The sequence below is a fragment of the Chelonoidis abingdonii genome, chromosome 6, assembly GCF_003597395.2.
Source record: "Chelonoidis abingdonii isolate Lonesome George chromosome 6, CheloAbing_2.0, whole genome shotgun sequence".
Classification (NCBI taxonomy): Eukaryota; Metazoa; Chordata; order Testudines; family Testudinidae; genus Chelonoidis; species Chelonoidis abingdonii.
The window spans coordinates 42,795,162-42,821,870 of NC_133774.1; the positions used below are offsets into that span (position 1 = coordinate 42,795,162).

Sequence of the window (26,709 nt, forward strand, 5' to 3'; positions counted from 1 at the left end):
CTCTTGTCACTGTCTAACCTGTTTTTAAAAACTTCCAAACACCTATCAGGGAGGGTCTACATAATATTTACTCCTGCCTCAGAGCAGGTGACTGGACTAGATGACTATTGTGGGGTTTGTTACCCACTTCTGTGGTGCCTTCTTCTGGCTCATTTGGGGATTAGCTCACCATTAATCTGACACCCCCTGTTTTGGTTTATCACCCCATGGTCTCAGTCTCTCCTCTCTGGGGACAGGTTACTCCTTCATCATCATCATCTGGGTGCACCTTCTTTGTGACTTAACCCTCCAGTCGGGTCACTATAGTTTTCCTCTTCCAGGGCAGTATCAAAGTCCAACTGGATAAACTGTCTCAGGCAGTCCCTCTGCTCATATCCTAGTCTGTGCCACTTCCCCAGTGGATGGTAGGGGAACCTGGGACCACCCACTTCTCCAGGTTCCAGCTTAGGGAAGCTACTCCAGCAGCCAAGGTTTTCACTGTCCCAAATCTTGTTGCTGTTTCCCTGGGCTGCTGCCTGCCTCACTGTTGTCAGGTTCCTTCTTCAGCCTCCTCTGGTTATGCCCTCCATGAAGGGCCTTGATCTCTTGGCTTCTATTCTCCACTGGTTTCCTCTTTTCCCTCTCTAAGCCAGACAACTGCAGTACAGAAGTCCTGTAGTCACTGTCTTCTTACTCCTATTTCTTGGTTTTATAGCAGCTTAGCCTGCTCCTTGCCCTGCTGGGCTTCATCCTGGATCAGAGCTTATCAGCCTTGACTCTTCTCCAGGTCCCACCTGTCCCAGAGTTAATTGACCCTTTTTATTTATTCAGGCTTTTTGTGGGGTAAACACACAATGACCTCTCTAGGTCTCTTCCAGTCCTAAATCTCTATCATTCTATGTGCACACCAGGAAAAAGGCTCAGATTATTTCCACCAGCATGAATCACCACAATGTCTGGTAGATCACTCAAGTCATTGGTTAGATGGTGCACAGTGTGCAAAATCTCTCCACCCAAATCACACTGTAGTCAACAATCCCTTTGTCACAGTGTACTGCTTGCTCGCCCACAAACTTCTGCAACCTTGTGATCCAGGAATCATCCAGAATTCACACAATGGCAACTCTAGCAGCACATGTATTTCTTTTCCCTTAGTGGTTGAGGTGCCTGCTCTGTCAGATCCAAACCTTTGCACTCTGTCTTTGAAAACATCACATTAGTTTGCTGCAACAGGAAGCAGCCACTTGCATCCACCTCCCTCCCAGGCTAGTAAAATACAGATTTTCTCAAAAAAGACTTGGCTACCACCCACTATTGTTTCCCACCCCCTCCACAGCTGCAACCCCTCTATCTGTCCCCCCTACCCCCCTCCGAGTGACATACAAAGTTATCTGGCCCTGGATCCTTCTTACCTACTATAACAAAAATATTCATTAGACTGGCTGCTGACTATTCTGCTGTGCTCATAGTAAACCTCCTCATAAAATAAAAACATGTTACATTAAGCAACATGAGATATTAAATCTTTATTGCACAGGTGTACAAAGGTTCGGATTAGAAAAATCAGTGGTGGCTTTTTCACCAGGGGCAACAGCATCAGCGCATTCACTCAAACTACCCATGCATGCATGAAATGATTGCACAGAAACCTTCTCAACATTTTTTCTTCATTGGTGCATGCGCACTATAATCCTTTCAGACTGCACACCTACGCAAGCAAAGAAGTGAATATGTTCTTGATTACCATTCACAATTTGGGTCCTCCAAAGATTTAGTGGGTGCCATGCACTACATTGGGTAAAAATTAAGTGACTGAGACCATTTCAACCTCCATCGCAGCAATAGTTTGAACTCTAATTCAGTTTAAAAAAAAAAAACCACCTAGAAACTTTTTGATAAATGGCTTTTTTTTTTTTTTTTTTAAAGCTTGTCTTCAGAACCCTTGGCTCAAATGACACCAAATTTAGCTCAAGTATCAGCAGGTAGCTGTGTTAGTCTGTATCCACAAAAACAACAAGGAGTCTGGTGGCACCTTAAAGACTAACAGATTTATTCGGGCATAAGCTTTCATGGGTAAAAAACCTCACTTCTTCAGCTGCATCTTATGCCCAAATAAATCTGTTAGTCTTTAAGGTGCCACCAGACTCCTTGTTGTTTTTGCAAATTAAGCTCACTAGCCTTTCTCTGCAGCCTGACAACGCACAGCAAATTTCAAGAAAAGCCCTGCAAGCATGTAAATTTTAGCGCATTTAGAAAATCATCCTTTAAACAGGAAGGACAGATAGATGAAGGAGGAAAAGGGCTTCCCTGCACATCCATCTTCCACAAAAGAGGCTCTGAAAGAAGTGAAGTGGCCCGTCCATCTCAATGGGGTGTTATCATCTGAAAGAGAACATCCCATGGAGATGAATAAAACCAGAAACAATAGCTCTGAGATGTGTGAACTGCTCCATTCTCTCGGTGGGTGTTCCCATCCCCATCTTGAGTACTTTAGATCATGTGATATGTATGAAGTATGTCTGTTCTTAGCTCCCCACCCACAGGGTCAGGAATTCCTCATATTCTGGATCATATGGGGAGCAGGGAATGGCCTCTCCAGAACCCAGCTCACACAAGAGGGGCGGGTAGATGGGCACAGATCCTGGCACACACATGGTGGGTACCAAGAGGGGCTCAGACACCTCCAGAGGTGTAGGGCCCCCATATGCCAGCTCATATGTGGAGGCAGGATGGGGGACTCAGACTCTCTGCAGGGGCAAGGGACTCCCCAAATCTTGGCCCAAACAGGAAGGGAGAATATTGGGCTAAGAGGTGCCCCTACCCCTTTTCTCCCCCAGTCTCCCTACTCTTCACCTCCATGACCCCCTTCCCAGCATTTGAATCTGTTAATAAACTCTCTGATTCTTGTTCCAGTGGCACACAAGGAATCATTACCAACCATGATAGAGATAGATCTGATTGGTGAGTTTGTGCCATAACTACTACTGGCTGGGAAGCCAGCTTTGGTACCAGACTGTAGACATGGGCACCAAGAGTCTAATCTGCTGAGGGGTGCTCCCCCACAGCTCCGCCCAGACCCTGCTGCCACTCCACCCTTCCCACCCTCTGCTCCACCACACCTCTTTCTGCCCCTGCTTCGCCCCTCTCCCAAGCCCACTGTGCCCTTGCTCCTCCTCCTCCCCCCAGAGCCTCCTGATGCCGCAAAAAAGCTGATCCACATCAGGAGGTAGGTGCTGGGAGGGAGACAGAGACGCTAATTGGCAGGGCCACCGGTGGGTGGGAGGTGCTGGGGGGAAAGTGAGGCATTGATGGGGGGCTGCCTGTGGGTGCTCAGCACCCACCATTTTTTCCTTATGGATGATCCAGCCCCAGAGCACCCATGGAGTCAGTGCCTATGACTGTAGATGCATACTAGTCTGATATCTGAGTCTGTGAAGCAGGCTTTTTACTCTTCCTTTGGAACCAACTCATCCAGATACCCAACAATTAGATTAGAGGAATGTTTTCTGACTCTACCAAAAGAGTTTTTGCCCAATCCTGTTCCTTGAATATCAGTGGATTATGTGGGTCTTTTTCTCATGGTTTGGCTCTTGAAGAAGAGGCCGACACAAATGACACTTCTACTCACTGTAACAGTCCAATCATTTTCTGGTGGATTGGCTCTAGTAACAAAGGTCAACTCCATAAGAGCTTGAGTAGTCTTACTCTTTGGATCCTTCCCTTGATGCTCAGCATCAAAGAGGAGAACTTAACTCTTTTCATTCCAGACATATTCAAAACCAACGCTGGTGTAGGGGACTTATCCATAACTGCAGTTCCTTGGTTCCAGAAGACTTCACTAACAAAGCTTCTTGGAGTAAAATTATCTGAAGCCTGTTCTGCCTCTCTTTCTTTGCTTGCATTGTGAGAGTACAGCAAATTGAATATTTTGATGGTGAATGACAATTGTGCAAGCATGCCAGAGATCTAGCTTATGTATCTGATGCCAAGAATACAGCTAGGCATGACAAGCATCTCTTGAACCCCAGCTTTTTGGTCTTCAGATCCATCATTCTAGTACTGAAGAACTTATATCTAATTCTCCTGAAAACTATAATAACAATAACAAGAGTGCTCCTACAGATACTGCTCACACATATACTTTAAGGACAGAAGGGGCCATTGTGATCATCTAGTCTGACCTCCTGTACGTTGCAGGTCACAAAACCTCACCCACCTACTTCTGTAATACATAATACACTCATAATCTCTGGCTGAATTAATGAAGTCTTCAAATCATGATTTAAACTAGAAAATGACACATGCTGTAGAGAAGGATGAAAACCCCCCAGGGTCTCTGCTAATCTGACCTGGCAGAAAATTCCTTCCCAACCTCAAATATGGCAATCAATTAGACCCTGAGCATTGAGTGAGACCCACCAGTCAGACACCTGGGAAAGAATTCTCTGTAGTAACTCAACGCCCTGCCCATCTAGTGTCCCATCTCTGGTCTGGGAGATATTTGCTTGTAGCAGATGAGGATGGGTCATATTCCCTTGCAGGCAATCTCATTCCCTTCATAAATTTATCAAGCTCAGTCTTAAAATAAGTTAGGTTTTTTTGTTCCCAATATTCTCCTTGTAAGGCTATTCCAGATTTTCATTCTCCCGACGGTTAGAAATCTTTGTCTAATTTCAAGCCTAAACTTCTTGATAGCCAGTTTATATCCATTTGTTCTTGTGCCAACACTGGCTCTTTGCTTAAAAAACTCCTCTCCCTCCCTGGTGTTTATCCCTTTGATGTATTTATAGAGAGCATCATATCTCCCCTCAGCCTTCATTTGGTTAGGCTAAACAAGCCAAGCTCATAAAGTCTCCTCTCGTAAAGTAGATTCTCCATTCCTCTGATCTCCTTCTCTGTCCTACTTCCACTTTGAATTCATCTTTCTTAAAACACAGAACTGCAACAGTATTCCAGATGAGGTCTCACCAGACCTTGTATAATGATAATAATCTCAGGATTGTGTTAGCCTTTTTCACATCCAGATATATGATTCTTACTATTTTATAGGGTTCAAGAAATCTCAACTATCATAAGAGAGATGGAAGAAAATGATTATTAGTTTAATTTCCTCAACTCTCACTCTCTCAATTCCTGACAGTTAAGTAAAAAGTCTTGAGGTCTGAAGGGCTCAGCTGCAAGCAAAGCAATTCACTTGAAATCTCAGTATTTTCTAACTAAAATATTAAATCATTAAAATACAACATACTAACAATAGAGATGCACAACTGAAATCAAATCTCCCAAGACTCTCACCTGTGCAGAAGGAGCACTTATTCCACACTCCTCCACTTAACTCCCTCCATAGGGAGCCTCATGTTTCATAACACCAACCCAAACACTAATGCTAATAGTCCTCTTTCTTGCTGAGTTATTTGTTAACAAAGAATTTGTGCACCATGGTGTTCATTGGCTGTGGATGACACCCAATCAGTGATTAAAGTTTCGTGGGGGAAGCACAAGAAGTCACAGACTCAGGAAATTTTTTTTAAAGAATGAGACAGATTGAGGGTGAAGATCTTTTACCAAAGCTGCTGCATCTACAACTCCTTGGACTTCTGCTTCTCTTAGTTCAGGGCTTTGCTCCTCCATGGACACAGGCACCATCCAATCATTGGCCCATCTGCCTGTCTATCATACTTGCAGGGGAAGGACTCTGCCACCACCCCACCTGGCTCTGTTTACTTCTTTACTCCCAGCTTACAGACAGACAGTCAGGCTCAGCAGCATCCTCCCACCCTCTAACAGAGGGCAGAGTGAGGGTGCATCTCCACCACTGGCAAGGCAGTAAACAGAGCTGGGTGATCCCCAAGAGACGTCTAGCATCACTGAATCACACTGCACCCTCCTACCTCTGTCCCCAGAGAGACCTCCAATACTGGCCCCACTGCGTAAAGGCTATGGAAATTACATGATGAGCCACAGGAGGCAATAACTCTTCCCTGCTGGCTTCAGAGCACCTTTTAGAGACAGGATCCTGGGTTGGGCCATCCAGGGTGGACTGAGGTGGAGAGATGCAGGGATGGGATTACTGCTGGCTCCAGCCCCAAGGTCTCATTGTGCCTCCCAGACAGACCCCAAACCCCACTCACTCACTGTACCCCCATGTCCTAGAGAAACCCCCAACTCCACTGAATGTCATTGCATTCTCTGCCCCCTAGAGAGAGACCCCAGATCCTAGAGATATCTATTCAAATCCCAGACATCTTAAATCCTGGGGACCCTAAACCCCATCAAATATCACTGCTCCCCTAAATCCCAGAGAGACCCCCCCATCCCACTGAATCTCACTGCACCCCAGACCCAAAGAGACCCCCAAACCCACTGAATCTCACTGAACCTCCCAGAACTTGATTCCTTAAACTCATAAGATATATTTTGTATTATTGATTTTATGAGGTCTTTTGCTTCATTTAATAACAACAAACAGTAAAGAGATGACACCCCAATATTCACCACTGTCATGTAATTAGGCTATGCTTTATACAAAGTAGTAGATCAAGACACCTCACAAGGCATAGACAGTAATATCTCATTGGATTGTATGTGCTATCCTTGGATGTGAAGTTATGAAGTTTGGCTATGTATGTGTTACTGAAACATGAGGTTGAAAACATCCACAAGTAGCCTTTCAGGCACAACAGTAAAAGGGCCAAACAATGTTAATGGCTGATTGAGGAAATGCACACAAGCACAAGGATTAACCCAGGAACTGTGTACAATAGAAACCTCTCAGAGATAGCACTACACAGTGGGGACTGTTTGACCCAGGTCACAGCAAAAGAGGTTTCCAGCAAGTGGGGAGAAGATATGAAAGGGAGAAAATGAAATTATGGGGGCCCTCACTCTGCCTACAACAACATACCTGGAAACACCTGAGGAACAAAAACTGAACTATGGGAAGTGATGGTCCCAGTCTAGGAGGATTTTTAGCCTGTGTATGAAACCTAGGAAAGCCAAGGCAACTTGTGCCTTAAGAATCTGCCAGCCTATTTATCATTCAGGGTGAGAATTTGCTAATTTATATCCTAGTGTCTTAAGGTCAGTTTGTGGTTTTTGATTATTTACTACGGTAATATGCTTTGATCTGTTTGCTATCACTTATAATCACTTAAAATCTATCTTTTGTAGTTAATAAACGTGTTTTGTTTTGTCTGTAAAACCAGTGTAAATCTCATACTTGGGGCAGAAAGCTGTTGTATATCTCTCACCATATTGAGGGAGAGGGCAAATTTTATGAGCTTACACTATATAGTTCTGTGAGCAGTGCAAGACGATACAGTTTTGGGTTTACACTCCAGAGGGGGTATGCACTTGAATGCTGGGAAATTCCTTAGCTGAGCTCTCCCATATAGAGCTGATCTCATCATCTGTGTGAATATAGCTGCAGCTGGGTGTGTTTCTACCTGTGTGTGTGCTGGAAGGGGGCTTGAGAGCCTGTCACAACAGCACAGAGTAAGGGAAACCCAAGCTGGTGGGACAGGAGGGCTCAGTGGTATCCCAGTTCCAAGTGGCACCCCGGAGGGAACCCATCACAGAGGTATAATAGTTTCATGAACTAAAACTGAATATGATTTTTATGTAATATATGCATACAAAATTGCCAGTTGTCTGTATCAAGTGCATGAAAAATTATTTTGGTTGAGATTACAACAGACCTCCCCCCACTTTTTTTCATACCACTTTAAAGATGGTAGCTAATCATTCAGTCCTTTCAATTTCAAACCTACCTAGTTCTCAAGGTTGGACGGTGATGCTGTGCAGATGACATTATTTACAAATGTCATAATTTTAAAAGGTAATTTTAAAATATTTTTGAAAACTACCATGAAAACTTTTTAATGGTAAACTTATATTGCTATCAGTTTTACTAAATAAAGTTGTTTAAATATTGATATTAATTTTCACTGAAGACTAATCATCTGCTCCAAATTTCCTTCCCTCATCACATACATCTCTGTATAGCCAAAACTTGGTAACTATGTGAAATTCATTTCTGAAGAACTGTTTAGTAGAAAAGCACTTTAAAACACTATAAACACAAACCCTTATTGTGCTCAGCTTTCAATTCACTTTTATACCATCAGTGTTCTTTAGTCCTATATAGGTAATGTTTCATAAACCAACAAGACATCACTCATCACTGTCTACATAATGGAGACTCTTTAATCCATTCCAAGCAGACGACTCAGATGAAGACTTACTAGTGAAAACCTACGCTGATCCAGTTTGAAATATGCTATTCTGTAACATCTTGCACTACAGAATTTACTTTATGAATGAAGAATAAAGGTCTGGCTTAGGGACATTTATTAAGCATTGCCACCTAACTACCGTACTCTTTAAAATTTGCTCTCTGTTAAACAAAATTCAGCTTTTAACTTTAAACTACAAAAACAATGGAAGGAAGCTAGAAATATTGTAAACAAACAACAGACAAGTCTAGTTTAGCTCTGTGGGCCCTGAGGAATCTCTTTAAATTATCAACTCTTCCCTGAGTTTATGACTTCTCTTAAAATAATCTGAAAAACATTGCTAACCAAGTTCATTTAAACCCTTAGGGGAATAATTACAACCAGTTAGACAAAAACACTGTGCTTTCAAATGTACAGATTTATAGTTTATAACAAAAGACATAAAATGTCCTCATAACTGGTCAGTGCAAGTCTAATAGAAAACAAAACTGTAGTAGTTTAATGACCATATTCCCTGGAGATTTGCAGACGTTTTGCGGATTTCAATTCCAAATAGTCTGCATGACTTTCGGTGGCCAAATTTTAAATTACACAGGGCACATTTTATTCTTAAATTAAAATTGTAGGAATGTAGATGCTATATCTATTTCAAAAGCAACCCCCAAAAATTGTGGTTTGCAACTGCAATGGTTAATTATAAAGATGCCAATACCATTACATGGTGAATTTTGCATCACTACAACTATTGCATGCTGGTTAACCCAGAGGTACTTTTTGAGCTCTCTCATCAGATTACAAGATATTCATCACAGAGCCAAATATCCTTTCCCTCAGCAAGAAAAATGCATGTTTTATTTGTCCAGAGACAATTTTACAATTCTTCTGAGGGCATGGAATAAAAACATAGTGGGCACTAGTCATTCAGCAAAGGAAAGCAGCCAACAATCAATTTATTTATCACAGTATGTTGACTAAAAATTTCATATGCCATATGAAAAAAGAGCTTGTGGTGAGCGGTAAAGAAATGCTTGAAATAAAAACCATTGCTCAGCGCACGTAGCAAATTCTGGATGATGAATGCTCTCAGTTCCCTCTGTTCTATCCTCTTCTATTCTTCTCTCTAAATATAAACTTAAACTGTCTAGTTGTGTACCCCACATTCTGTGGTTCAGTTCTCCAGTGTTCTCCTGTATTTTTGTCTCTATCAATTCAAATATTTAACTGGCTCCCATTACCATAGTATCTGAGTGCCTCCCTAATATGTTTGTATGTTATTTGGACTTCCCCAGGGGGTAAATCTGCCTACAAGTTTACAGGGCCTCATTGTGCTGGGTGCATAACCACAAATGGAAATATTTGCAAGTACATCTAACCCTGTCTCTGGCTAAATTCAGGAGAATAGCAAAATAAATCTCAGATTTGATACAGTGTCTGTTAATAATTTCCAGGAAGAAAAATAAAAAACTCCTCAGGAATTTATACAGTAACTCCTCACTTAATGTTGTAGTTATGTTCCTGAAAAAATCAACTTTAAGTGAAACGATGTTAAATGAATCCAATTTTTCCATAAGATTTAATGTAAATGCAGGGAGTTAGGTTCCAAGGAAATTTTGGGGGGCAGACAAAAAGCATTATATACTGTACTGTACTGTGGTTGGGAAGTGCCCCTGGCTTACCCCACACAGGCACAGCCTACTGCAGACAAAGACTCTAGGAAGCACCTTCGCAGCAGCAGCGGCAGCTTCCCTGGAGAAGAACAGGCACCAAGTTTGCCAGGAATGCTCCAGGCCTACCTCTTCCTGTCCCCGCTCCACTCCAGACCCACCTCTTCCCACCCCTACTCCACCTCCTCTCCAGAGCAGGCCGCATCCCCACTACTTCCCCTGCCCCAAAAGTCCTAAGCACCACCCAGCAGCTATTTGTCAGTGCTCAGGGCTTTCTGGGAGGGAGGGAGAGAAGCGGAGATGCGGCGCTTCTCCGCTCCTCCCCCTCCCTCCCAGCACTTCATGCTTAGGACTTTCTGGGAGGGAGGGGTAGGAGCGGAGACATGGCACTTCCCCACTCATCCCCCTCCCTCCCAGTGCTTCCCTGCTGCCAAACAGCTGTTTGGCAGCACTTAGGACTTTCCGAGAGGGAGGGGAGGAGTGAAGACACAGCTGTTTGGCGGTGGGGGAAGCACTAGGAGGGATGGGGATGAGTGGGGAACCGCCGTGTCTCCGCTCCTCCGGCTCCCTCCCAGAAAGTCCTAAGCATGAAGCGCTGGGAGAGAGGGAGAGGAGCGGAGAAGCGGCGTGTGTCTGCTCCTACCCCTCCCTCCCAGAAAAAGTCCTAAGTCTGAATTGCTGGGAGGGAGGGGAAGGTGCAGGGAAGCGCCGCATCTCCGGTCCTCTGATGGTTATCAATCCTTGCCTAATTTGAAACTTTAACTTGTTGATGTCCAGTTTATATGCATTTATTCTTGTCTCCATATTGGTGCTTAACTTAAATAACTCCTCTCCCTCCCTGGTATTTATCCCTCTGATGTATATATAGACAGTAATCCTCTCAGCCTCCTTTTGGTTAGGTTAAACAAGCCAAGCTCTTTGAGTCTCCTCTCATAAGATAGGTTTTCCATTCCTTGGATCATCGTAGCAACCCTTCTCTGCACCTCTTCCAATTTTAATTTGTCTTTCTTAAACATGGGAGACCAGAACTGCACACAATATTCCAGATGAGGTCTCACCAGAGCCTTGTATAATGGTACTAACTCTTCCCTGTCTTTACTGGAAATACCTCACCTGATGCATCCTAGAACTGCATTCGCCTTTTTCATAGTCATCCTCTGATCACCCAATATACCCAGTTCTTTCTCCTCCTCTGCCACTTCCAACTGATATGTCCCCAGATTATAGCAAAAATTCTTGTCAGTCCCTATATGCATGACCTTGCACTTTACACTGTTAAATTTCATCCCATTTATATTACTCCAGTTTACAAGGTTGTCCAGATCTTCTTGTATGATATTACCATCCTCCTCCCAACTTTATGTCATCCGCAAATTTTATTAGTACACACACACTTTTTGTGCCAAGGTCAGTAATAAAAATGTTAAGTAAGACTGGTCCCAAGACTGATCCCTGAGGAACTCCACTAGTAATCTCATTCCAGCCTGACAGTTCACCTTTCAGTATGACCTGTTGTTGTCTCCCCTTTAACCAATTCCTTATCCACCTTGCAATTCTCATATTAATCCCCGTCTTCTCCAATTTAACTAATAATTTCCCATGTGGTTCTGTATCAAATGCCTTACTGAAATCCAGGTAAATTATATTTCCTGCATTTGCTTTGTTTAAAAAAATCAGTTATCTTCTCAAAGAAAGAGATCTGGCTTGTCTGGCACGATCTATCTTTTGTAAAATCATGTTGTATTTTATTCCAATTACCATTAACCTCTATGACCTTAACTACTTTCTCTTTCAAAATTTGTTCCAAGACCTTGCATACAATTGATGTCGAAGTAATAAGCCTGTAGCTTCCTGGATCGCTTTTTTCCCTTTCTTAAAAATAGGTACTATATTAGCAATTCTCCAGTCATATGGTATGACCACTGAATTTACAGATTCATTAAAAATTCTTGCTATTGGACTTGCAATTTCATGTGCCAGTTCCTTTAATATTCTTGGATGGAGATTATCCAGGTCCCCTGATTTAGTCCCATTAAGCTGTTTGTCCTCATTCCCATTAGCCACCCTGTCACTACTCCTAAACTCTTCATTAGCCTCATTAAGCATTTGCTTAACTCTTATCATGTGGTTAAATCTCAGTGACTCAGATAAGTGAAACACTGACTTTAATGGGACTTAAGTACATGATTAATGTTAAGTATGTGCTTAAGTTCTCTCATGACTAGTGATACTTTTATCAATTGAGACCTATATGATGAGTTTCATTATAAGTAGACTTGCAATTTGCATTGTATTGAGATAATCTGGGATTTTCATTCCACTGCTCTATAAACTATTTAACTGTATCTCATCTCTTTAATGAGTTTCAAATATTTGCAGATATAATATGAGAAGTTCATAATGGTTGTGTAATTATTTATCATTTTATTCATATCTAACCCTATATACATATTGGGATTGTTGCTGATTTGCAAAAACAATAGAAGAAAAGTTAAAAATTAGAAAGATGCTTTACATTTTTCTTTAGGAAAGAAGAGAAAATCTTTCCAGATAATACATATTCTATGTTTCTACTCTTAAAACAAGGGCACATTTAAAAACAATTGACTCAGTGAATAACGATTTTCAGGAAAACTATGGAATGCTGTAGCCTTCAGCCCTAAAAAAATCAAAAGGGACAAGGATAAATGTTGTCTGTCCTTATTCCAAGAACAGTTTGAGTTTCTCTTGTTTCCCAGGGTTAAAATCTGCATGACTGAGAGGTGTCCTGACAGGTGTAGTGCTGACAGAGAAGTTGCTGACTAGCTAATATCGGTTCCTTTGCATAACACAACATTTTGACTCTCTCTGGGTGAGGAAAAGGTAGGGAACACAGTCCAGGGGGGAAAGATACATGGGAGGCATAAGTGAATTGTTAATACAGTTGCAGCCACGGGCTACATAAATGGAGTGTGAGTATTTAAAATTGTAACAGATGTTTCTTTATGGAAAAACCAGAATGTAAGTGCTTGTCTACACATACAGCACTGCAGTGGTGCCACTGCACCGTTGTAGCACTATGTCACCAAGCAAACAAGTGTTTTGGACCACAGTAGCAATTCAAAGAGGAACAACTTTTAGATAAATGACAAAAAGGCCAGTTTGGATCTCTGTTTACCGTTTGGATCTCTGTTTAAAAAGGACAGAGGACACGGGTATTTTTTAATATCATATCCTCTAACACTTTTCATTTAACAGCCTTATTTCAAACAAAATACATTGCCTTCCACCAAAGAACTACCTTCCACCAAAAAGCAATGCAAGAAATGTATCAAGCCTGGCTAACTTCTTCTCATCTTGCAAAATCAGAAAATTAGAGATAAAAAAGTTGTAAGAGGTATTCCAAGATTGTTTCCTACAGTATATCATTCAGTGTTTTATCCAGTTTAACTTTAAACGATTCATGCAACCTTCGCCTAGAAGTACTTATGCATGATAGGTGTTAAGTATATACATTTCATAGGCCATAGCCTCAGGACCCACTCTGGGTCCTTTGTACCATTCTGGAAAACCACCCTAATAAGGCATCTGGAGATTCCCTTGGCATGGGATAATTCCTGGCTGGCATACAGTTGGCTCTATACCAGCCCCTTTAGCACAGTGGTTTTTCAATCTATTTTTATTTGTGGACTCCTAAAAAATTTCAAATGGAGGTGTGGACTCCTTTGGAAATCTTAGACATAGTCTGCAGACCCCCAGGGGTCCATGGGCCAGAGGTTGAAAACCACTGCTTTAGCATAGAGGGCATACTGAAAGTGTGGCAGGAGCGCCTTGTGCTCCAGCAATCCTTGGCTACGTAATGGCCCACAGGGGACTGCTACCAGCTTGTGCAAATTAAAGCACCCTGCTCTAATTTATACTCCCAGAGTTGAAGGAGTGTAAAGATGGCTTTAAGTTTTTGCCACCTTTGCTCCCTCCCTCGAATCTCCCCCACCTTCATGCCTGTCCACCCTCTCCCCTGATGCCCCCTGCCTGCCACTCACTCCTCCCTTCCCCTGAGGCCCCCCAGCCTGCTATTCATTCCTCTCTACTCCCTCCCACTGCTGCTCTGGGCCAAGGTAGGGCTAGGCAATGAAACTGAGACCAGGGAGCTTGTCTCTCTTGTCCTGTCAATGATACCCCCTGCTGACACCCACATAACGGAGGAAGCTGTCTGATTCAAATGTGGAGGGAATAAAAGCTTGTGTAACCATAACTCAGCTCTCTTGTGTGTATCCATTATGATATTGTCTTTAATTATAGCATCACATGCCATTTTTTCCACAGGATCCCTGCCTCATTCAGTACACAGGATGGATCTGCTCTGGGGATGAATTGAGGTTGTGTTGTAAAGCAGGCTGTTGTCTGTAAGACCCCTGCCTCCTTTATTCAGAGACTGGAAGGTATGAGTAAATTAGGTAGAGGGTTCGTTTCTGGAACAGAAAGATGGGTCTTGCAATTAAGACAGTTAAATGCGGGCTTGGAGAATTGGATTCCATCCCTGCCTCTGCCACAGAGTTGCTATGTGATGCTGGGCAAGTCAGAGGTGGTCACCAGTTGTGTGTCCCTCATTTTCTGGGCGCCCAACATGAGACCTGGGGGCCCGAACTGCAGAAGTTCTGAGCACATACAACTGCAATTGAAATTAATGTGCTTCAGTATATAAAGTGCTATATAATGCTAAGTACTTTGAAAAATCAGGTCCAGGCTTCTCAAATTTGGCACCCAAAAACAGAGAATACTTTTAACCTTCATCTCTCTGTGCCTCAGCTCCCCAACTTTAAAATGGATATAATACCTCCTCCTTTCCTCATGGGGTTTTTGTGAATATTAATTCATGTTTTTAAGCACTCACATACCATAGTGATGAGTGCCATAGAAAAGCCTATGAGGAAATTTGTAATTTGGTCATCATAACGGGGTTTGAATAGTGTGCGGTAAATAAGACCTAGGGCCATATACTGAACAACGAGGATAAAACAAAATATTGAATAGCTGATTGTTAATTGAGCACTGTCCATCCTATACACTGAATGAGGCAAGAATCCTGTGGAAAAAATAGCACAAGATCATGTTAATTGAAGACTATATTATAACAAATACACACAACGAGGCCAAATTAAGGTTGCACAAGACAACGAATTCTATAAAATAACCAAAGCCACATAGTTTTTCTAGGATTTTTCCATACTTCCTTTTTCTTTTTCAGTTACAATAGCTCCCTCACTTCTCTTTTTCCCTGACTCAGCCACTTTTTTGAATTGAGAATCCCTGTCTTCTGTTGGTATATAGCAAAAGGTGTTTCATAAACTGCAATAAAACACAATTCATGTGGGAAAAGCAGATAGTTTCTATATGAATTATAGCTACAATGAAACAATTATTCCCTGAACAGAGCCCTCATTTCCTTAAAGAAAATCAGTCACTACAGCACTTTCTCACATTAAACTGAAAGAAAGAAGAGAGAGAGAAGAATCTGGTTTTAGCCACCATTAACTACTTTAAAAGGGACTTTTGTGTTAAGGTAAACTTTTAAATTCATAATAAATTCATTTACTTTTCAATTTTTCATACATTGTTTACAGATTAAATACTAATATTTTAGCATCTTTAATTAAACAAAGATTTGCTCCTTCACAGACAATGTCTTGCTCCCATATAGTAAATGAATTTGTGACATTACAATCATTTCCATGACAAAAGGATCTGTAGTGAAATCTTGGCCCTACTGCAGTCAACGGGAGTTTTGCCAATGACTTCAGTAGGGCCAGGATTTCACTCACTATGTCAAACATGGGATTTGCCATCACTTGCCTAATGCTTGGAACTGCCTTTCTATCCTAATGAGATAGGCATTCTACCTCTTTCTTTGAACTTCCTCCTTAAAACTCAATCTTCTACAAGGTTCATAAATGCTAATGCAGATCACTAAAAATTCTGTCACTCACCTATTACACAACAACAAACCCTATGACAAACAAACAACAAAAAAGACACTATGTTAGCACTGTCCTCTAGATCTCCAAATGTATTTTTATCTCAAATATTTTTCTAGTTAGTGCCACAGGAGAGGATCTGTATCTTTCTTTGTGTCCTGTGCAATGCTGAGCATACTGCTGGAATGTAAACAACAAACAAGTAATAATAACTACCTCTGGATCTAGCAGAATGATACTGTGAGGGAGAAAGCTCTAAATACAAAAACCTTGATTAGCAAGAAAAGGAACTTAAGTACTTTGAGTTTAATTTAAAAAAAAAATTCTCCCCTCCTCCCGGTATTAGTCACCCTTACATTAAAATGAAGCATTTCCCTTGATATGGGGACATGCACTACCAAGGTCCAGGCATGGATTTAAAACTCTCATTCTCTTGTCTTCTGAAATTGATGTGTGTAGTGGAGGCGATGAATTTAGTCTCCAGAGAGAAGAAAGATGCCGCTCACACAGCACTTCTACTCACCAGTCCATGCAGCAGCAATGGTGTTGGCTTTGAAGGAAGCCAACTGTCCTGCTTTCCCAGCCAGAGGTTAAGAATTGCATTGGTGGCCACTAGAGGGAGGAGGATTAGGAATACAGTAAATTGTGGGCAAAAGGCACCCATGATGAACTCACATGGGACAACCCACAAATCCCCACCACTGCCAATAGCCAATGAATCTCAGATACTGCTATTTGCTGGGAAGTATCATCCAGTAGTGAAATATCTACTACTGAAAAGCTGCCAGTATGCATCCTTAACTTTGGTGGTTAGAGGATAGGAGGGCCTGCCTAAGATCATATGAACTACATCCCTCTTCCCTTTGTTACAGATACCTTATATTTGCCTTCTGAGTCTTGTTTATTTCCTTACTTAAAACTTCAGATGTCTTTTATCAGGAAAGCTCCTGTGAAAAGCTAGCATGCCAGCCTCAAGAGAGTCTCAGGAGAAGCACCAGCCGACAGACACTCACTGTGCCAAGAAGTACTGTATTTAATCAACAAATCTGTACAAATTACATGAAGTTGAAAATAAACAAAATACAATGTGATAATCAAAAGAAACTTTCTTTCACTAAATTAAGGGTTGAAGCAGACCTGAAATAAATGTTTTCAATTAGTTACCTAAACAAATATGAGGCAATGTATATTTTGTAATTCAACTGACCCTTCAGTTTGATTGCCTGATATGTGTCTTACCTCCAGCACAAGTGGAAGAACATTCTGACCAAGGCAGGTGATTCCATGCAAAGCCAACTTCATTGTCTCCACTGCCAGTACGAGAGATGGGAACATTGAATTTATACCTTATACCCAAATTCTGTTCCTGTAGCAGAATCTGCAGTTGAAAACAACTGGTTATACCATGAAAAAAAAACGCAAGCAGAGAGCAACTACAACAAATTTAATCTAGGTATGTGTTATGTCTTGTAGAGGGGGGAAATGTCACAAAACAAGTCTCTATAGTTCTTGTAGTTATTCCCAAAAGAAATCTGGACTAATTTTTAAAAGGTGAGTTTTTTTCTTTCAATTTTTTTTCTTAACAGCAAAATTTGTTTTTGACATATTAACAATTCTAATCTTCTGGTCCTCATTAAGTTAAATTACTTCAAGGAGGTGTCAAGGCCAGATAATATTAAGGGACTTTATTGGGCTGACCCTGTGTAGGTGTGCAACAATCTTCAAACCCCCATATTGAGCTCTTTTGCTGGGACTATCCGCAACATGGCGCGGGAACTAATAAGACACTGACTTGGTTAGGGCTTCTACATACTACCACAATATCAATATTATAAATAATACTCCAACCTGGCATCAGTAATGGCACTAGTTTCCAATAGAGAGACACATGAGGGTGGAGCTACTTCCCCAGCACCCACAATACAAGGCAGTGGTGTGGCTGGGCATATGGGAAGAGTGAACACTGGCCCCTTTTACAGACTGGCACAGCTCCTGCTGCACGTGCAACATCACAGATTGCCAGGTGAAACCATCAATAATTTTCCTTATGGTTCCTGCTGTAGCACACTACTTTCACATGCCACCTGCTCAATACAGTGCTGTGCCTTCAAAGCAATCTAGCCCTGAATCCCCAACCTGACATTTTTTTATTGCTGCTACTAACATCTACAGTATATGTTAACAAAAGCAGCCTGGATGAGTCTCAGAGATATATCTCACCCGATCATGCCTCCAGTTATAAATTACTTTGAGGCATATGCGCCCCTCTGTGAGAGAGCAAAATGGTGGATAATCTTCAGTAGGAAAGTCACTGGTGCTAAGTTGATGACAAAAGTAGTTAATGCCTTAGACACCTCCCCTCCACATAACCATTTCTAGCCTCTCCACAGCTACAACAGGCAAAACAGAGTTCACATTGTTGGAAGCGTGGCCAGGTATGTCCACAGTGAGGGAATTTACTATGGGCCAGATCATGATATCTCACACCATAATTAGACCCACTGAAATCAACAGGGCTACTTCTGGAGTAAGGTATTACCTGCTGTGAATAAGGGTATCACAATACAGTCCAATGCAACTGTGTCATAACTTGCCTTACACTTTCATATACCCCAGTAAGCATGACCACACCATCTATCCACTTTTCAATTTATGTTGTCATTACTGTGAGGACCAGGAAGCAAATGAAACTAGGAGGGATCCCTCCTATGGCCTGAGGTGTGTGGGATTTTCACTGATATTTTCTGTAGATCTCCTGGCAATACAACAGTTTGTTGTTAGCTCTCTTCTTTATAATCATAGCTATCCCATCAGTTTTGGGAAGACAAAGAGGTGAGTAGGAGGTAATCTCAAAGTGCAAGAACTAGGCACGCCCTACTCCTTTTCCATGCAATTTAACTCGGTTTATTGCCCTCTCTTACTTGGAACATAAACTCATGTTTGAGTTCAGAAATATATTCATTATAACATTACCATGACTATGAGATTTTCTGAAGTAGGGCCTAAAGCTTCCAAAGATTCAGGTTCTTCTGTTGGCCTCTTGTAATGAAAAGCTGTCCCAGCAACATCAAACTTTCTAGGCCAGTCAATAGTCCAGGCACCATTAATATAGTAGTCGTCCTCTTCAGATTTTAAAGCTTAAAAAAAAATACAAGCCACCTAAAAATTGGAAGCAGCATTTATAATAGAGAAGCCATTGCAAATGAAACTACTAATGTGACAGAAGTATGTGTACTTTAGTCAGGGCCGGCTCTACTGTTTTTGCCGCCCCAAGCAGTGCGCCGAATTGCCGCCGTGGACGGCGGGGGAGGTTCGTGTGCCGTTATGGCGGCTCATGCGTTTCCACGGCGGCGGCAATTCAGTGGCAGCTTCTGTCTTCAGCCGGAAGACAGAAGCTGCGTCGACGTGGACAGCTGAACATAGAAGCTGCTGCTGAATTGTCGTCGCCACAGACAGATGAACTTAGAAGATGTTGCCGAATTGCTGCCACTGTGGAAATGTGTGTGCCGCCCTAATGGCACATGGACTGTCCCCGCTGTCCGCGGCAGCAATTCGGCGGGCTGCTTGGGGGCAAAAACACACGGACTGCTGCCCCTTGCAGAAGGCCACCCCAAGCACCTGCTTGGAATGCTGGTGCCTGGAGCCGGCCCTGACTTTAGTTCTATATCACTGGTTTCAAAGTAGTTTAAAACCTACTTTTCCTTTTGGCAGAATGACCGAAATGTGGCCCATGAAGATCTACAATACTGACTTCGGCTATCATCTCCAGTAGGCAGACTACAGGTATCAGCAAGAACAGGCCATGCAGATTGAGATACAATGGTGCATGCTAGAACTTGTAGTATCAATAGGCTGTGCTCTCTGTACTACAGCTGAGGACACCTGCAACCTGCTCTATTATATGCAAATTAGATTTACCTCTTAAATGTATGAGTTGCAATGTACACTTCAGTTGAACAAAATTTTGGTATCCCTACCTTCTGGAGTGTGGGACATGCAAACCTTGTGGGCACAATAAAAGTGGGCTTGTGTAGGAGCAAGGAAGAGGCAGTTTGTGTTTCAAAGCTGGTTCCCAAGCAGTTCTTACTTCCTTATCTTTGACCCTTGGTATTCTGCTTTAGAAGCACGTTCCCAGAAATACACTAATATTCAAAATCAGAAAACCCGGCACATTTCCCAGATGATTTCTCAGTGATTCTGTTCTGAGGTCAAGTAGCATGGAAGATAAATATATGTTTAATCACAACACAAAAGTGTGACCAGCTCTCAGACTGAGTCCTAGAACTAGTCAGTTGGCTATGCTGCTCCAAGCGAACATACAAATTCAATCACAGTTCATTATTACGGTTATACAGAATATCAAATAACTGAAAATCATTTATATCAACAAGAAACTAGTAATAAATACCAATAGTTAAATCAAACTATAAAATTTAGAAAACCAAACACTGGTAAGCTATTACTTTTTCCAATATAATTTGTTAAGCTTCTATTGTCAACATAGCACGTGATGAAAACAGCACTACAGGTAGCATATCTATTTCTGATTCAACAGGTCATGGGAATGTCAGAAGACTGAAATCATATTTAAAGCAGCTTGAAATAAAAATGTATTTTGATGGACAAATAAAATATTATTAGCTTTTTTATAATCTTTATCAGTTTGTTAAGGGTAGTCTTGCAGATTCTATTCAAGGGCAGATATTTAACTTTTTCTTTATCAAAAAGATTCCTTTTTTTGTTTCTAAAATATGAAATGGACTTTGGGAAGCTTACAGACTTTACTCTGAATGCTTTTTTATGTATACTATTGGCTCTGAGGTGGCACTAAGCATTCTCTCTTTCAGGTACTTGGCTGGCTGGTTCTTGCTCACATGCTCAAGATCTAACTGATTACTATATGTGGGGCCAGGAAGGAATTTTCCTCCACGTCAGGTTAGCAGTGACCTTGGAGATTAAATCTTCCTCTGCAGCATGTGACTACAAGTCACTTGCCGGGATTCTCTGCATATATCTCACTTAATCATTTCCCTGCCATTGCAAGAGCCTCAGGAACTGATGCACTTTGGTCCCTCCTATTCTCTGCCCAGGCCACATAGTAGTCTAGTCTCCTGGAGACTGTAATACGTTAGTCTAATTTAGGTTGTTGGGATGAGTGAGTGGGCTCTGGGTGGTGTTAGTGGCCTATGATACACTGGTGGTTCCTTTTGGCCTTAAACTCTATGACTCTATAATCTCTTTGGTTAAGGTAATAAAGAGACTACTCAATTTTCTGGAATTCATTCTGTAATCAAAGTTCGTGGATATTGGCAAAATTACAGTCTGAAAATTCAAGGCCAGCTATGGATCCTTAGTCAGTCTTTATTGTGGCAAAATGATAATAGGGAGAGAATTTAGGATTTGTCTTATAGATTCCAAGAGTGAGGAACAAGACGAGTTATCATCACAGGCCAAATTTTGTTATAATATACCTCAATATAAATCTCATTCTAGTGACTTCATTGAAATTACACATTAACTGAGAGAAGAATTTGGTCCTCAAACTTTCACTCTTCTAGGGTTCCTGATTTACCCTTGACTGTATGTGATGGGGCACTGATACCAGGGAAACATGTATGTGAAAAGAGAGTGACAAAGAGCAGGAAGAGATGGTGGTGTGTCACCAGGAAACAGACCAGAGTCTCCTCACAAACTTCTTTAATTCCCAAACTGTGCCAAACTACCACCAAACTCATCAGGTAGAGGAGAGAACAAGCCAGGATGTTGTACAATACTGAAGGAAGAGAGCACTGTTTCTTGCTAGTTATCTATTTTGAGTAAGTGTATGAAAAATTATAGACTAAAGCTTGGCATTAGAATATTGGGTCAGAGTTTGGCCTCAGCAGAAGCTAGATTTCCAGAATCCTAATTTTTATTCACTCTAACTTCAAAAGAGCCAATTAGGTTAAATTAACCAGACAGGACATTTAAACATGAAAACATTTAAAACTACTGCACAAACATCAAAGAACTAAAATAAACCTCTCTGCAAACTATTTTGTATGGATTTTTTTTATTTGTTTAAAAACTAGTTTCCCTTCTGTCTGATATGTACCGTCAAGCCTGGAGTGAGAGATGCAAAACCTGGTTTGTATTCAGTTGTAATTGCAGTAACATGAGTGCAGATTTTACAGGTACAAACTGACCATTTGAAAATGTAGTTCTTAATATGAAATGGCTGTGACAGGATATCCTGTAACCTTCATTCCTCTGCTTGAAATATGCAGTGTTGTTGTAGCCATGTCGGTCCAACAATATTAGTGAGACAAAGTAGGTGAGGTAATATCTTTTATTGGACCAACTTCTGTTGGTGAGAAAGACAAACTTTCAAACTTACATAGAGCTCTGCTTCAGGCAGAAGAAGCTTGAAACCTTTCAGCAACTGAAGCTAGTCCAATAAAAGATATTACCTCACCCACCCTGTCCTCTGCTTGAAATGTCAGTTATAAGATACAGATGCTATTTCACCAGCAATACAACTTTTTGGTGTGGGGATGGAGAAGAGGGGTGGGAGAGTAGTGTAGTAAGTGTAATAAGCATTCCTGATTGCTAGGGCTAAGTATGTTACTCTTCCTTCTAAAAGGGAAGAGGCTGACAATCCTGCTGAATTACAGGGGTAAAGGGAAGCAGACATCCAATACCAGCACTACAGCAAATAACTATGGGTGGGTGGGGTTAATTTATCTAGGAGGTTAGCTACCCTCCACACTCCCATCTAGCACACATCACAGACAGTCCTTTGCAAGCATTTGCATCGCTAGTTATTTGCATTCCTGTGGCTAAGGGACAACAAAGCAACCTAATCAGTGGATCTGCAGCCTAGGCACATAATAGCTTCTAGGACTGTCAGTTCATTAGGTTGCAGAACAACTAACTCATCAGTTTCTTTTGACTGAGAAATGTGTTGCCTTGTATGTTTATGAACTGACTGTTTCATAAACCAGGCTGGGGAAACATCTAGCCATGCTTGCTCTTTTGTCCTTGGTGAAGCCTGAAAAGGACCTAAGGACCTAGGGGTTACAATGGACAAAAAGCTGGAGACGAGTAAGCAGTGTGCTCTGGTTGCCAAGAAGGCTAACAGCATTTTGGGCTGCATAAGTATGGGCATTGCCAGCAGATCGAGGGACATGATCATTCCCCTCTATTCAGCATTGGTGAGGCCACATCTGGAGTCCTGTGTCCAATTTTGGGCTCCACACTACAAGAAGGATGTGGAAAAATTAGAAAGAGTCCAGCGGAGGGCAACAAAAATGATTAGGGGGCTGGAGCACATGACTTATGAGGAGAGGCTGAGGGAACTGGTATTCTTTAGTCTGCAGAAGAGAAGAATGAGGGGGAATTCGATATCTGCTTTCAACTACCTGAAAGGGGGTTCTGAAGAGGATGGATCTAGACCAGGAGTGGGCAACCTTTCAGAAGTGGTGTGCTGAGTCTTCATTTATTCATTCTAATTTAAGGTTTTGCGTGCCAGTAATACATTTTAACGTTTTTAGAAGGTCTCTCTCTATAAGTCTATAAACTAGTGTTGTATGTAAAGTAAACAAGTTTTTTAAAATGTTTAAGAAGTTTTATTTAAAATTAAATTAAAATGTAGATCTTATCAGTTTAGTGTAGTGGTTCTTAACCTTGGGTGCACGCACCCCCGAGGCAGGGCTGGTGCAAGGATATTTTGCGCCCTAGGTGAAACTTTACCTTGTCCTTCCCCCTTGCACATTGGTTCATTGAGGGGCAAATCCCAATGAGCCTTTATAGATCCCAGGGGCCAGCCGTGCCCAGGGGCTGCTCCCCAGACCAGGTTCCCCCCTCCCTGCCCCCAGAACTCCCCTGGAGGGTGCACAGCCCTCGCACGAGCCCTCCCCTCCCCACCCCACCCTGGTGGCCCCCAGTCCACTCACTGGCTTTGCCAGGCTTGGGCCACTGCAGCAGCTCGGCAGGGAGGAGCCGCCTTCCAGAGGCACCGGAGAGCCAGAGCGTCCCGCTTGCGGAAGCAGCAAACCCCAGCCATGGAGGAGCCAGCGCGGTGCAGAGGGGCAGCAGCCCTGCAAAGGTGGTGGGGCTGCTAGTGGGGAGCAGCTGCACCCCCCCATCCCTCCTGCCCAGGCTGCGGCCCGGGCCCCCCCCCCCGGGAGCTCCTACAGGCTGCAGTGGATGTATGCGGGCACCAGCCCCCATGCGCCCCCTGGCTCCCCCCTCACCTAGGGTTACCATATTTCAACAATCAAAAAAGAGGGGAGAGCCCTGCCCTAGCCCTGCCCCCATCCACTCCCTCCTACTTCCCACCCCGACTGCCCCCATCAGAACCCTCCTGCTCCTTGTCCCCTGACTGCCTCCTCCTGGGACCCCTGCCCCTAACTGCCCCCCAGAACGTCACCCTCTACCTAAGCCTCCCTGTTCCTTGTCACCTGAGACTGCCCCCTCCTGAGACACGCCCCCCCCCACGCTAACTGCCCCACTAGGATCCTACCTGTCCCCTGACTGCCCCAACCCTTATCCACACCCCCAACTTCCACACAGATCCTCAGGGACTCCCACGCCCCATCCAACCACTCCCTGCCCCCAGACAGACCCCCATGGACTCCCACACCCCATCCAACCACTCCTCGCTCCCTGACAGGGCCCCCAGAACTCCCAACCCATCCAACCTCCCCCTGCTCCCTGACTGCCCCCTGGGACTTCCCTTACCATGCCCATACTGGTCAGATGCTGGCTCCACATGGAGGCAAAACTCCATGTGGAGTGCTGAGGCAGCGGGAGGGGGGATTGGTGGGAGGGGCAGCAGCGATGGCAGCTCACACTTCCGGGAGCCGCAGAACCTGAGTATGGTGAGGAGGGACCTGTGGGGGGGTGCACCTGCCTGGGCTGTGGCTCCTGAAGCAGATGTATGTGGGCGGCAGTTCCCTGTGCACTACCCTGGCTCCTCCCTCGCCGCGCTATGGCTCTGCGGCTCCCAAGAGCGTGAGCCACCGCTGCTGCCCCTCCTGCAGTAGGTCAGGGGCCTGCGCCCCGGCAGTTCATACTCCCGGGAGCTGCAGAACCCGAGCATGGTGAGGAGGGAGCCGGGGGGCACGCCTGCTGCCGGTCTGGGGTCCCAGCTGCTGGCCCCGCTCAGCCTCCTGCTGGCCTGGGTTTCCATTCACTTAGTCTGCAGCGGGCTAAGCGGGGCCGGCTGCCGGGACCCCGGCTGGCAGCCGTGTGCCAAGAAAATTGGCTCACATGCCGCTTTGGCACACATGCCGTAGGTTGCCGTAGGTTGCCGACCCCTGATCTAGACATTTTTCAGTGGTACCAGATGACAGAACAAGGAGTAATGGTCTCAAGTTGCAGTGGGGGAGGTTTAGGTTGAATATTAGGAAAAGCTTTTTCACTAGGACGGTGGTGAAGCACTGGAATGGGTTACTTAGGAAGGTGGTGGAATCCCCTTCCTTAGAGGTTTTTAAGGTCAGGCTTGACGGAGCCCTGGCTGGGATGATTTAGTTGGGGATTGGTCCTGCTTTGAGCAGGGTTGGTCTAGATGACCTTCTGCAGTCCCTTCCAGCCATGATATTCTATGATTTTAAGCCTGTTCTTACTCCATGGATCAGGTTGGCACTTGTTAGACCCCAAGATCAGAAGAGTACAAAGCAAGTTTATAGCCACCTTTAAAGGGAGGAAGGATGCAGCTTGAAACTTGGGACTTGAATTCAATTTTCTGCTCTACCACACGCTTCCTGTATGACCTTAGGCAAGCCATTTTAGCTTTTCTGTGCCTCAGTTTCCTCATCGGTAAAATGGAGATAATAGTATTTCCCCAACTCACAGGAATGTTGTAAAGTTAAGTAAATTACAGATTGTGGGGTAATCAGATACTATGGTTATGGGGGCATGTAAGTACCTAAAATTGATGGATAATATTACCTCCCCTGGTCCTGCACCCAGCAAAGCTTAGCCAGATCATTGAATCTGCTCCAGTATCTTAAAAACACTTTATAAATATTACTAGTTAATTAAGCTCTTGTGTTTAAACCAGCTCTTACCAATGTAGTTCTTTGACATAGCCACTTCTTTTACTTCAATGTGAACGGAACCTCTTGGAATTTGAATCACTTCCATGTACCCTATACGGTAAAGGTAAACCTTATTTATTATTATTAACTGGATGAAACTAGCAATTAATAAATTATGCTTGGATTCAAAGGTACCTGAATATTGCCTTTCATGCCAGAGAACAGAGAACTCTTTAAGTCTCAGAGACAAATGTTAAAAACAATAACAAGAATCTAACATGCAGCCATGAGTTTCTCCTTTCTACATATTAATAAAGTCCTTCATACATTTCAGAATTCACTGATTAATTTATATGTTGGCTGTGAAATACTAGTATATTATCTTCCATGTTTTGAGCTTTCAGTTAGGTTCCATGTGGGTACAACAGTCCACCTTCACACAGTGAATCACAGGATAGAGAGTGATATATATCTTCATACTTACCTCCTCTGGGCAATGAATCATTGAAGAAACCTTCAATGGCTTCACATGTGCTACCATCTCCTCCACATACACGGCATCTGTCTTCCTTAGCATCAGATCCCAAAATATTATCACAACCCACATGCTGAGAACAGATGAGGATAGAACAAATATTACTGCAGGCAGGAGGTTTCTTGGATCATTACCTGAAAATACTGAATATTTTCTCAAGAGATTTCTTCCTAAGTATCTGAGATTTAGTTCTCCCTTTGCCTACTTCACCTTGAGTGGCCCCTATCACAAGAGGATTTTCACTTACCAGAAAAGGAGACTCCGAAATCAGAGATGATCCAAATTTAGTTTATTGAAAATAAATAATTTGTGCTCCTATAG

General features: G+C 42.9%; 1 protein-coding gene across 1 annotated transcript in view; it reads right to left on the bottom strand.

The window, feature by feature from the left end:
* ADAMTS6 (ADAM metallopeptidase with thrombospondin type 1 motif 6) overlaps positions 1-26,709 on the bottom strand; it is a 319,586-nt gene that overhangs the window by 51,015 nt on the left and 241,862 nt on the right. Inside the window, exons 17-20 of the mRNA XM_075066981.1 lie at positions 26,338-26,461; positions 25,884-25,964; positions 18,805-18,968; positions 17,071-17,209 (exon numbers count right to left, since the gene is read on the bottom strand). Coding sequence (XP_074923082.1) covers positions 17,071-17,209; positions 18,805-18,968; positions 25,884-25,964; positions 26,338-26,461 — 508 coding nt within the window. The remainder of the gene's footprint in view (positions 1-17,070; positions 17,210-18,804; positions 18,969-25,883; positions 25,965-26,337; positions 26,462-26,709) is intronic.